General features: G+C 44.7%; 1 protein-coding gene across 1 annotated transcript in view; it reads left to right on the plus strand.

Moving 5' to 3' along the window:
• Window positions 1–10,083: 10,083 nt before the first annotated feature.
• LOC132013257 (stromelysin-1) overlaps window positions 10,084–12,843 on the plus strand; it is an 8,137-nt gene continuing 5,377 nt past the window's right edge. The window contains exons 1-4 of the mRNA XM_059392960.1: window positions 10,084–10,185; window positions 10,749–10,993; window positions 11,087–11,235; window positions 11,362–11,487. Coding sequence (XP_059248943.1) covers window positions 10,084–10,185; window positions 10,749–10,993; window positions 11,087–11,235; window positions 11,362–11,487 — 622 coding nt within the window. The remainder of the gene's footprint in view (window positions 10,186–10,748; window positions 10,994–11,086; window positions 11,236–11,361; window positions 11,488–12,843) is intronic.

The raw sequence follows: 12,843 nt of genomic DNA on the forward strand, positions 1-12,843 counted from the left end.
AGGATTTTTCTCATCTGAAACCACCTGGGTCTCTTTCTAGGATTTGTGGCAGGAGCTTTTAGGTGCAAAATCTCTACCTTGCAAATTGTTCAAGATTTAGTGTCCTCAGGGTCCTTCTGACATAAGCACGTGACCTTGGAGAATTTCCCTCCCCCCCCCATTTGTTCTCCACTAGCTGTTCATTCCTCCTTAATCTAGCTTCAACCCATATGTCTGTGTGTGTGTGCATGCGTATGTGAGTGTGTGCAGGGGGAATGGGGAGCCCTGGAGATGCCAAACATCTCCTCCAAGCCCAGGGAAGCATTAAAAAGTGAGCTTCATTGGTCTGAGGCTGTTTCACAGGGAGGGGACGTTTTAGACTGTGTCATCTGCTCCAGTGTGGGGGGGACATGTGCGGTATTGATCAGTCAGGAAATTTGCACGGTGGTTCACGGACCTAAAGCAGCTTCGTGGACCTCTTTGCATCTCAGGGAAAATAGCACACGTTTGTGAGGTTTGTTCTGAGGATTCGCATCGGCGGCGTTCTTGGTACTTCATAGTTACTCACCTGGAGTTTGTTTCTTCCCATCTGGTCTTCTCCCTGACCCAGAACTCCCCAGACTTGCTGTTTTCCTCCAGCAGTCTGTTCACATCCCAGCAACTTCTCTGACTTTCAGGGGCTCCCTCTGCCATTTTCTCCATATTTCTTTCCTTCCCAGTTACTAAAAATTGTTCAAAGTTAGAAATAGGGTCACACCATTTTTTGCCATCACTCTAGATATCCAATTGTTATGAATAATCATGTTTACTCTGTGCCTAGGAGTGTGTGTATATAGTATATTTGTTTCTGTAATATATATCAAGCTTGTAGGATAGACTTTTATTGCCTTTTTAAGAACAAAAATGAAAGGGCTTAGAGAACATAAGTGGTTTTTCTGTGTCACAGAGCTGGTAGGTGCCAGACTCAAACTGAGGGCTGTTTAACTCCAGACTCCAGTCGGAAACTCCGACTTTCCTTCTTTTGGCTGATAATCTTTTAACTAACAAGGAGCACGATCTGATAGTAATTGGCTCCATGACTAATGGCAAAATAAAAAATCTGTAAATTATCATCAAACCCCCAAATCCCAGGCTTCTGTACTTTCTTACAGCAGTTGAATTAGCAAGAAGATATCTTAGGAGAGATGTGAATACAAGTGAGGTTTGAAGAGACATTTTTCCACTTAAGCCCTAAATTCATAACTTAGAACAGCATGTTCCCATCCCGTAACTGAGTAACATATGACTTTGAAAAGAAACAGGGATTGTGAAATGTGTTTTGGGACACAAAGGTATCAAAGTGGGTGTTTATGCTCAGAACCTGAGGACTGGGTTTTCTGATCAGCACTCCGGAATTCGCGGCCAGCGAGACTTTGCGAACTGTTTCAGGAATTGGAACGTTGACTAACCTTGGTGAGCGAGGAGGCTTTGTGGATTTCTGAAGCTCCATGACACACTGTGACTGCTCCTAGGTCCTAACTGGGTCACATCTGGGCAGCATGAGTGGAGGGCGAGGGCAGGAAAGCCTGGAAGTGGAAACACGACGTGGAAGTCGGGGACTGAAACTGATGAGCAGTGCCCTCCGAACTGCGACAGATTATCGGACGGACACTGGGTTAAGAGACGCATAGAGGGATGCAGTTTTTTAAAATGTGGAAGCTTGAGAGATGACATTTGTGGGGACAGTTAAGTCCAGGCAAGGAGGGGGCAGGAAGCAATGAGATGCAGGGACCGGCGTTAGTCTGCAGAAGCTGCAAACTCGGGCTTCTGGTTTTCGGGGTTTCGACTGGACAATGTTCGCATCATCCTGCTATTTAGTTTATTCGTGGTCTTGAGCTAATGTTTGCATTTCCTGAGCTTCTGTTTGTTTCACGTGTGAAATGAGGATGCTGATCTTCACCGTACGGTGCAGGTGTGAGGGCCAGACACACCGCCACATCGCAGATGACGGGTATGTGGTCTCTGCCTTTCTGGAAGAACGGGTCTGAATATACATCTGTTTGACCATATTACACACACCGACACATTAATTACCTAAAACCATATAAAGTAATGAAAGTTTAGAAACTTGATTCCGTTTTTCTCACAATGTAGTTTTAGTGGGGAAAAATCCAGAACACCAACACCAGTGACGTTGAATGAGTTCATCCTGCCTTGGTATGTACCCAACGCTCAGTTTAGCGATGACAATATAAACCTTCGTTTTGTCATTCTTACATAATGCGACACCCTCCCCCAAAGAAGTGTCAACTTTAAAAATCATGATTCAAAGAAGATGAGGTGTCCCAAGGCAGTGCCTAGGACCGTTGCAGCAGATCTGTCAGGACGATGGACATTACTGGTTTTAGGTATTTCAGAGAACTTGAAGAAACCTAATTCCCAGGAGAAAGCACTTACAAATTTCAGAGTTCCAGCAAAGAATATATGGATAGCAGAAGAAAAGGCCATTCAGTACATACCCAAGGCTTTCTTCTGTTACAGAGGTGCGTAAGCCATGGGGTAGAGACAAGTATTCAGACTTGCAATGGCCAGATCCTATATAAAAACAGAATTTTGACCCACAATCTGTGACAACATGCCCAGGAAACCAATTCCCTTATCTACAATAAACAGCTCAGGAAGGCAACCTGCTCTAAGTCAGACTTGCTGGAAGCCAGATTGTGATCTCTAGTAATAATCCAGGACACCAAACAGTAACTTCTGTGGCAATATAAGGGAACATAAGTTCCAAACATGGTGGACGGTGCTATACTGGGCTATCTTATTTTACCCCAAGTGTAGGAATTTTTTCCCTTAAATTGTATAGCTTCGAATAGAAGAATGAAACTTGACCATTCTCTTACACCATACACAAAGATAAACTTTAAGTGGATAAAAGAACTCAACATGAGGCAGGAATCCATCAGAATCCTAGAGGAGAACATAGGCAGTAATCTCTTCGACATCAGCCACAGCAACTTCTTTCAAGATATGTCTCCAGAGGCAAAGGAAACAAAAGCGAAAATGAACTTTGGGGACTTCATCAAGATCAAAACCTTCTGCACAGCAAAGGAAACAGTCAGCAAAACAAAGAGGCAACCCATAGGATGCGAGAAGATATTTTCAAATGACACTACAAAGGGCTGATATCCAAGATCTATAAAGAACTCCTCAAACTCAACACACACAAAACAGATAATCATGTCAAAAAATGGGCAGAAGACATAAACAGACACTTCTCCAAAGAAGACCTGCAAATGGCTAATAGACACATGAAAAAATGTTCATCATCATTAGCCACCAGGGAGATTCAAATCAAAACCACATTGAGATACCACCTTACACCAGTTAGAATGGCCAAAATCAACAAGACCATAAACAAGTGTTGGAGAGGATGTGGAGAAAGGGAAACCCTCTTGCACTGTTGGTGGGAATGCAAGTTGGTGCAGCCACCTTGGAGAACAATGTGGAGATTCCTTAAAAAATAAAAAATAGAGCTTCCCTATGACCCTGCAATTGCACTACTGGTTATTTACTCCAAAAGATACAGATGTAAAGAAGGGCCATCTGTGCCCCAGTGTTCATAGCACCAAAGTGTGGAAAGAACCAAGATGCCCTTCAACAGATGAATGGATAAGGAAGATGTGGTCCATACACACTATGGAGTATTATGCCTCCATCAGAAAGGATGAATACCCAACTTTTGTATCAACATGGACGGGACTGGAAGAGATGATGCTGAGTGAAGTAAGTCAAGCAGAGAGAGTCAGTTATCATGTGGTTTCACTTATTTGTGGAGCATAACAAATAGCATGGAGGACACGGGGAGATGGAGAAGTGAGTTGGGGGAAATGGGAGGGGGAGACGAACCATGAGAGACTGTGCACTCTGAGAAATAAGCTGAGGATCTTGGAGGGGAGACAGATGAGGGGTTGGGAAAGCCTGCTGGTGGGTATTCAGGAGGGAACGGATTGCATGGAGCACTGGGTGTGGTGCATAAACAATGAATCTTGGAACATTGAAAAAATAAAATTAAATTTAAAAAAATAAAAAATAAAAAAGGAATGAGCTATCAAACCATGATAAGATACAGAGACTTAAATGCATATCACTAAGTGAGAGAAGCCAATCCGAAGGCTATATACTGTGTATTCAACTATATGATGTTCTGGGAATGGCAAAACCATGGGGACAGTAAAATGATGAGCAGTTGCCAGGGGTTGGGGAAGGGAAGGGAGCACGGAGGATTCTTGGGTCTGTGAAGGTGTCGTGTGCGATGTCATCAGGAGAGACATAGGTCATCATACACTTGTCCAGACCTGCTGGCTGTACAGCACCAGGAGTGGGCCCCATGTCCATAAGTGATGCGCTTGGAGTGACACTGACGTGTCAGTGTGGGTTCACCAATTGTGACAAAGGTACCACTCTGAGGGGGGTGGTTCCTACTGGGGGGCCACGTATGTTTGGGGGCAGGGAGTACGTGGAAAGTTTCTGTACCTATCCTCCATTTTGCTACAAAACCAAACTACACTAAAAGAATAAAGCCTTTTCTAGAAAGTTAATGTGAGCAAATGCTGTTGTCATTGTCCACAGTCACACATGGATATGGCCAGTCGAAGGGCAACCACTAGAGTGTGCTTTAATTTATGGTCCAAAATAGAAATTTGGAAATTATCTGCCTCTATATTTTTACTTGCCTCTACAATAAACATTTCCTTTAGAAGGAAAACAAAAAAGACCCAGGCCAGTAGTCACTGAAGCAAGCCCGCCCAGCCTCGCACATACAATAAGAAGAAACCCAACAGCTGTGACGTTGAAGACGAAGTCTCCAGCTTTAAAATGAATTATTCTGCAGCTTCTGGGGATGGTGACATTGTATTGGAAAAGATCTGATGGCCCATCTATGTCTTACGAAACCTCGGGAACTCTGGTAATCAGAAGGAGTGAGAAAGAGACTTTGCTCCTCATGTGTGCTCAGACACCAGGACACTTGCTTTCTAGTACTTTCTGCCCACTAGACAGTGCTGAAGCCACATCTATACTGGGGAGGTGCTGATTTGTAAAGAGAGAAAAAACAACCTGTGACCTGTTTCATACCCATACGAGGCACGTCCCGCAGGACAGGTCAACAAAGTATGTGCTCAGACACGGGGAGCCTGCCCTGGAAGAAATTACGTAAAAGCGTACTATTGCCAACTGACTCAAAAGGAACATCTCCAGAATGTATAGGGCAGGCCCTACGAAGTGGAACAGAGCTGTCTCCACAGTGTGCTTGACAAGTCTGTTTCCCATGGAACGCTGCCCTGCAGGTGAGCTCAGAAGTCTGGGACCGTGCCTGCCCCACATGGCTGCTCCCACCAGCCCCCCTCTGGGCCCATGGTGACCATCACATCAGAAAACGTGCTTCTCGAGCGACACTTTGTACAATCAGAGGGAACATGCCGCCTGTTGGAGAACCACTAGAAACCTTAATTCATGTTCCTCCGTTTGCACAATCGCGGTACCTCTGCCAAGAATATTACAAAACGGTCTCCTTCTTTCCATAATACCAGAGTTGCCCAGAGCCACACAAAGCCCGTTGCCACCACCAAGGAATGTCAGGGATGGATTGCGACATTTTTACCACTCCTGTGGAGTGATCTGAGTCATTATGCTCTCATAAACGAAAGAAGACCGAGCCATCCACGTGCTCAGATGATCTGTTCCTAATTCCCTCTTCTGCTCTGGTTCACCTTCCAGCTAAGATGTTTGGACGTTTCTGCGGCAAACTGCCATGAAGATTAGCGTATGGGGTAGGATTTCAACTATGAAAAACATGGATTAAAGAAAACCTGTAAGCTTCATCTGAAACTAATGATGTACTATATGGTAGCTAACTTAACATAATAAAAAATTAAAAAAATAAAAATAAAAGTGCAAAAAATAAAAAATAATTTGAGGAATGTAAAAAACGTGTAAGCAACATGTTTTATCCTAGGATTCAAAGAGGATATATTGCCTGATTAGTCTTCGTCTCTGGCTGGGGAGATTCAGAATTGTGGAAAAACAGATGCACTTTTATAATTTCCCCTGATCACTGTGATATAAAAAAGTAAAAATTAGAAGGAAGCACAGTGAAGTTTTAATCGTTTTCCTCCTGGTAGCATGACTATTTATGATCTCTTTTCTACCTTCTACTTTTTTCTATATTCTGTAATTTCCTATACTAAAAATATGAAGCTCTACTGAAATATATAAAACTTCATTTAAAACGTAGTATAAAGACATGACTTTCCATCACCCACAGAGTAAACGAAACATCTTAGCCAGAGACTAGCGGGTTTTCATGAATGGGTTTCAACCTGTCTGCCCACGACTTCAGTTCTCATTTTTGGTCACTACTCTCCACGCACGTTTTCCTTCAAGAGGAAATGAGTTCTGTCCTTTTCCTGACAGACATTCAGCTTTCTTGACTCTGCGTCAGCGTTCATGCTGTTCCTGCCGTTCCCGCCCGCCCGCACCTCGGTGGCCTGTCCTGCAGGGGACACCTTTGCTCGGCAGAGCACCGGGCCAGCGCCGCCCTCGACGCCCTGAGCACGCCCTGCCCTGCCAGACGGCACCCTTCCTGTCTTCCTTCCCTCCTGATGCGTTTTATCCTCCCTCCTTCCTTCCTACTTTTAAAGAGTCAGTGGGTCCGGTTCTCTCCATGTTGCTCCGTTACCCGTGGTCTGCAAGCGTTCGATCTCGGTTTGGGGACGCGAGGATTCGAAGACGGAGACTCAGACACCCGAGAGAGGACCGTGTCGCCGAGGCGGAGGCACCGTGTTACCTCGTCGCATCAGGCCCGGAGGCACGCGACGAGTGGAGACACAGACGGGGGAGGCCGTCAGAGCGGCTGTGACTTGGACCCATGCAGTTCTTGAGTCCAAGCTGGAGTCGACGAGTCTGAGTGCACCGCCGCGTCTCGGAGCTCTGCGGGTCCGCTCCACGCGTCCGGCCCTTCTCCGGCTCTGCGGTGGCTCAGCCGTGGGACAAATCCTGCCGGACGCTCCTTCTCGTCCCTGCGCTGGAAAAGCCCAAGTTCCTCCGCAGTGTTCACAGATCCCCTCTGCGTTTGGTGTGGTTATTCCCTTTCTCTTCCTTCTCTCTCCCGCTCAGCTGCTCTGTGATCTACCTCTCCAACTTTTATTTACTTACTTACTTATTTACTGTAGAGTACATTTATTGTTCAAGTTAGTATGACCCAAAAATAGCACTGGGTTAGATCATGCAGACATAACACAGATTCATGGACAGTCTTTTACTTTGTATCTTAGGGTTTATGAGTTTCAAAACTAAAATACTCAAAAAGAATACATGAGTTACTGATATTATTTAACACCCAGACTTCCAATGTAATGAACATGAACTTATATCAACATGCAAAATAAATAAAAGTAAATAGATATCTCCAATAAGAGTGTTCCAAGTTCAGAAACCCTAAGATACAATGCATTGTCTTTTAAAATTAAATCTACAAAATGCAAATCCTCTCTCATGCATTGTTGCTCTGATGCTGCCGTCTGAGAATTTTACAGACATGGAGATGGGGAAGAGGTGTAGATAAGCCTTCAATTTATTCTTCATTAGACACACTTAAGATGGTCTCTTGAATCTTTTTCAAAAGCAAGAAAAGAAAAAAATTCAGCTAATAGGGTATTTGGTAAGATCAGGGGATTTAGAAACATCTCCATGATTCATGAAGTTTTTTTGACTTTTCATTCGCCTCTTTGACTTTTCTTGGGAAACTTTCATTCATAATTAGTAGATTATTAATTCTTTCAGCAATACTAGGGTGTGCGGTTTATGCCGGGTGCCGGGTGCCATGTTCAGCATTAGGAGCCCGGGGAAAACCGAGAATTTACAGTGAGGGAGGGGACATCGCACTCCAGCTCCGTGTGAACAGTCTGCACGAGGCGGTCCGAGGTGCCACTGAGAAATAAATAATGACCTCTTCCTTAGGCGCGACACTTCCAGAAAAGTCCGCATTTATTCCAGGAGCAACAACATGACCCATTTTGCCAATTGTGTTTGAACGTCTGGGAAAATAAACATGGTATCTGTAATGTTTCCCTCTGAACTTGAAATATGTTTTATTAGACATGATCCAAGAGAAAATGTTCGCAGGGAAAACATTAGTCCAGAAGGAACTGAGACCGTGGTCCCTAGCAACTTCTGCCTGCATCCATCGAGCCTTCCCCAAACTCATTCCCGGTACCAGTCCTGTTTCACTCTGCCCCCTTGGCTATCCTCACATCAAGATGGATAAGCATTTCCCCTTGATTTCAATCGACGCAAGACCCAAATTCTTTCCCCTAGAGGAAGAGATGTCTTTAGATAGACTCTAGTCTAAAAACAGATGCTTACCCCTGACGCACAGCCCCAGGCTTCAGACGACTGGTCACCTCCAGGCACAGACCTCTCACTGCACCTGTGACGCGCGCTGGATGAGATCGCTCTGGTGTTTATTCAGAACGTACAAAGATACTGAGAAAGAAGGAAAATGCACAAGAAATGCAAAGGCAGGGAACAAAACTTGCACTTATTAAGTACATTTTTCTTCATCGTTTCACGGAGTTTCTCACTCCTGGGTGTTCTGCTCTTTAGCAAACAAATAAGCAAAGAAAAAACAAACCATGGTGGCAAATAAAAAATGTTCACTTAAGACATTTTGTAAGTGTAAATTTGGCTCTTTCCAATTTAATTTCTTTCTCTTTTTCTGCTCTGTTTTTCTAAGGGTAAGGGAGGCAAGGTCGGTGAGGAAGAGGGACAGGTGGCGGGAGAATGGTAAAACGTTCAGCCGAGCTCCCTCCCCTGTGGATGTCCGCAGTCTTCCCTACGAGCACTGTTGGCAGGACCAGGGCTCTGCGGGACCGAGAACAGGAAGAAAAAGGAAGAGGAAGGGAAGAAGAGAGAAGAGAAAACAGGTAAGCACCCTGGGGGAGACATCTAAGGGCGGCTTTTGTTTTAAGTTCAAAGTTCGCCCACAATCCCAGTGGCTCAGTCATTAAGCCGCTGCCTTCGGCTCAGGTCATGATCTCAGGGTCTTGGGATCGAGCCCCGCATCGGGCTCCCTGCTCCATGGGAAACCTGCTTCTCCCTCTCCTTCTGCCGCTCCCCTGCCTCTCTCTTTTTCTGTTTCTCTCTCAAATAAATAAATAAAATCTTTTAAAAAAAAGAAGTTCGAAGTATCTATGGTGATTTGAGGGAGGAGGGAGAGAGATGGGGAGACCATGAGAAGCGCGGCGGCGACGATGACGGGAAAGTTGGTCCTGGCACAAGGTGCTTCCTTCTGACCCCGCAGGTTCGCAGGGACGGTGCTTGCAGGTCTGCGACCCGCTCCCCGGTTGGGACAGAAGGAAGACCAGCCACAGGAGAAAGGGCACACCTCCTCCCTCGAGGTCTTTGTTCTGTCCTGCCCAGGAGCCTTCTCCTAACAAATCCAACCAGAAACCGGTAACACAGACTTCGAGTCAAGGGCTCAAAACACAGACTCTCCCTTCCAACCTTATTCTAGATATTCTTCCTTCTATTACTATAAAATCTAACAGTGTGCGCTTGAGCTATGTAAGCACGGCTTGTCATTTACTTACATCTCATTGTATTTGATTTTAAGTCTGTTTTTCTTAAAATAAGACCGCATTTCATATGTTCTAACCAATTTTGACTTTTTACCGAGTCAGCCTATTTCTCCTCTCAAACACACAAACATCAATGGTCTAGTAAACTCCGGGCACTTTTTTTTCCAGAATTTAAAAAAAAAAAAAAATGCCCCAGTTCTCTTCTTACGAAGACAGGAAGCATTTCCTGGAGCTTAATCACTGTTATGATTTGCAAAATTGGAAGGGTTGAGAGAAATTAGTAAAGTAGGTTATATCATCCTACTTCAGATTTGGAATTTTTGGACATGGTCCTGCTGTCATTCGGATGAAAGCAATCATGAGTCACGCTGCGGGCGACCTAACCCACCTCTGTCACCCTATAAAAGTCAGGGCTCCAGAGACCGGACCCAGGAGAAGGTGGACACAGAGCACCACAACGACTTAGAGCCAAGAAGAGCCCGTGGAAATGCAGAACCTTCCAGCTCTCCTGTTGCTCTGTGTGGCTGTGTGCTCAGCCTACCCAGCGGACAGGGCTGCAGAGGACGAGGACAGCACGGAGCTTGTTCAGGTGACTGGTGGCTCCATCCCTCCCAGGGCTCGCTGGGGCCTGGGGGGCGTGAGTAGCAGGTAGAGAGAGGAATTAAATGTATCTCCCCCTGGGACGTCTAATCCAATGTACATGTAGCTGGTGTTTATGTTGCTAGTGTCGTGTCTAGATGCATGGGTTTGTCCAGCTTTCTTCTTAGGGCAGGTCCCTGGGAGATGCATAAAGTAGAAAGTCAAGGGAGTTAATAAATGGGCCGGAAATACAGAATTACACCCAAAGAAGCCTATGTGCTCTGTGTTCCTCTTTTACCTTAAAGGTAAAAGAGGAACACAGACATTTATCTTGGTTTTCTGTTTCATTTTCATTGCTTTGGGAGTAGACCAGGTTCCAGAGATTATCTGGCTACAAAGGCAGAACAGAAGCAAGGAGTCTTTACCTGAGAGTGCAGCTGAATAGGACACTCATTTTGATTTCTTCAAACCAGACAGATACTGCAGACAGTTTGAGTCAGCAGCTGCATTTTACCTCGAAAGGCTAAAAAAAATCAAAGTATGACATAAAAACTTTACTTAATATCCCATTAGCAATACCTGGAAAAATACTACAAACTTGCAAAAGATACGAAACCGTTTGTTAAAAGAAGGGACCGTGGTCCCGTCGTTGAGAAAATCCGAGAAATGCAGAAGTTCCTCGGGTTGGAGGTGACGGGAAAGCTGGACGCAGACACTCTGGAGATGATGCGTAAGCCCAGGTGTGGCGTTCCCGACATTGGCGGCTTCACCACCTTCCCTGGCATGCCCAAGTGGAGGAAAACCCACCTTACCTACAGGTAATGGGACAAAGAGGTTTTCACACACTACCCAGATTTTACTAATAACTATCACAGGAGAAAATAACTGCTTCTTCAATTTTTCTCTTAAAGGATTATAAATTATACGTTGGATTTGCCAAGAGATGCTATTGATTCTGCCATTGAGAAAGCCCTGAGTCTCTGGCAGGAGGTGACCCCACTGACCTTCTCCAGGGCTGATGACGGAGAGGCTGACATAAAGATCTCCTTCGCAGTTAGAGGTAAAACAAAGGAAAAAATCCCACAAAAACCATGAAATGCATCAATTTATCTAGGTGCTATTGGGGGAGGGTGTTCCAAGAGACCTGAATTACCTATCTTTCCAATAAAAACACTTTCTCTGTTAGATCATGGAGACTTTAGCCCTTTTGATGGACCTGGAAATGTTTTGGGTCATGCCTACCCGCCCGGCCCTGGCATTTTTGGAGACGCCCACTTTGACGACGATGAACAGTGGACAAGAGACACTTCAGGTAGGTTACACATCTCTCGGAATGACGTCGGTGGGGGGTTTCTTTAGATTTAGAAAATTCTTAATAGCTCAGAATCTTCAAGAAGTGGGGTGTTCCATACTTCCTGAATAGTTCGAGAATTAGTAGAATGTATTTTTGTTTTAACTATTTTGCACATGTCTGAAAAGTTTATTCTCTGTCTTGGTAAGCACAGTGTGGGGACATCAGTAAGTATTTCTTTGATGACTGCGTTTCTAGGGTGAGCTCAGAACCATCCTCAGGAATATTCTCTCATTATATTGAGTGGCAGATACCTAAGGGATGGTGCCCTGGATATTGCTTATATCCAGTTGGGGGCTGTTTCTTCTTTACTCTTCAAAAGGGAGATGAGAGTTAAATTTCAGGAACTGAGGTTCCTTTTTAGGTTTTCTTTGTAAATCAGCATTTTACTATCTCTAGGTTAACAAGAGTTTCTATAGACTAGTTCTGAAGGAAAGCACTTGCCCCCTAATATAGTGTCCAGATTTTTTAGGTGGAAGAATATTTGTCAGTTCATAACTGTATACTTTGAGGATTGGCTTCCAAAGTTCTCAAAAAATTGGCTAAAACAAATTCACTGGGGTTTATAATCGAAACTCAAACAGAATCTCCGTAGAGAGTATGAACGTGAAGTTAGTGCTCGGTAAATTTCTTTGATTCTACTGAATTAACAACTTCTTCCTGCAAAGCCTCTAATGAGGACTGTACTAGGATCACAAGTTACACAAATAACACTTGCAAAAGTAAATTCAGCCTGTCAAATATAATTACCCGATGACTTCCAATTTTCAGTATTCTGGGTTATTTATTTATTTTTTTTTTTAGATTTTTTTTTTATTTATTTATTTGACAGAGAGAGATCACAAGTAGGCAGAGAGGCAGGCAGAGAGAGAGAGGAGGAAGCAGGCTCCCTGCTGAGCAGAGAGCCCGATGCGGGACTCGATCCCAGGACCCTGAGATCATGACCTGAGCCGAAGGCAGCGGCTTAACCCACTGAGCCACCCAGGCGCCCCTGGGTTATTTTTAATAATATGGAGGAAAAAAATGTAAATATAGCCAGTGTTTGTGTGGCCCAGATCTCTTTCGTGGCAAACAGTAGCACGATTAGGCGTGCTATCTTTGAGACCAATCTTGCAAACCCTATGTCAATGATCCTTACTAATATTTCGAGACCCAGGGACACCTGGGTAGCTCAGTTGGTTAAGCAGCTGCCTTCGGCTCAGGTCATGATCCCAGCGTCCTGGGATTGAGCTCCTTGCTTGGCAGGGAGACTCCTTCTCCCTCTGCCTCTGCCTGCCTCTCTGTTTGCCTGTGCTTGCTCTCACTCCAAATCTTAAA

Source organism: Mustela nigripes, chromosome 1, assembly GCF_022355385.1.
Source record: "Mustela nigripes isolate SB6536 chromosome 1, MUSNIG.SB6536, whole genome shotgun sequence".
Lineage (NCBI taxonomy): Eukaryota > Metazoa > Chordata > Mammalia > Carnivora > Mustelidae > Mustela > Mustela nigripes.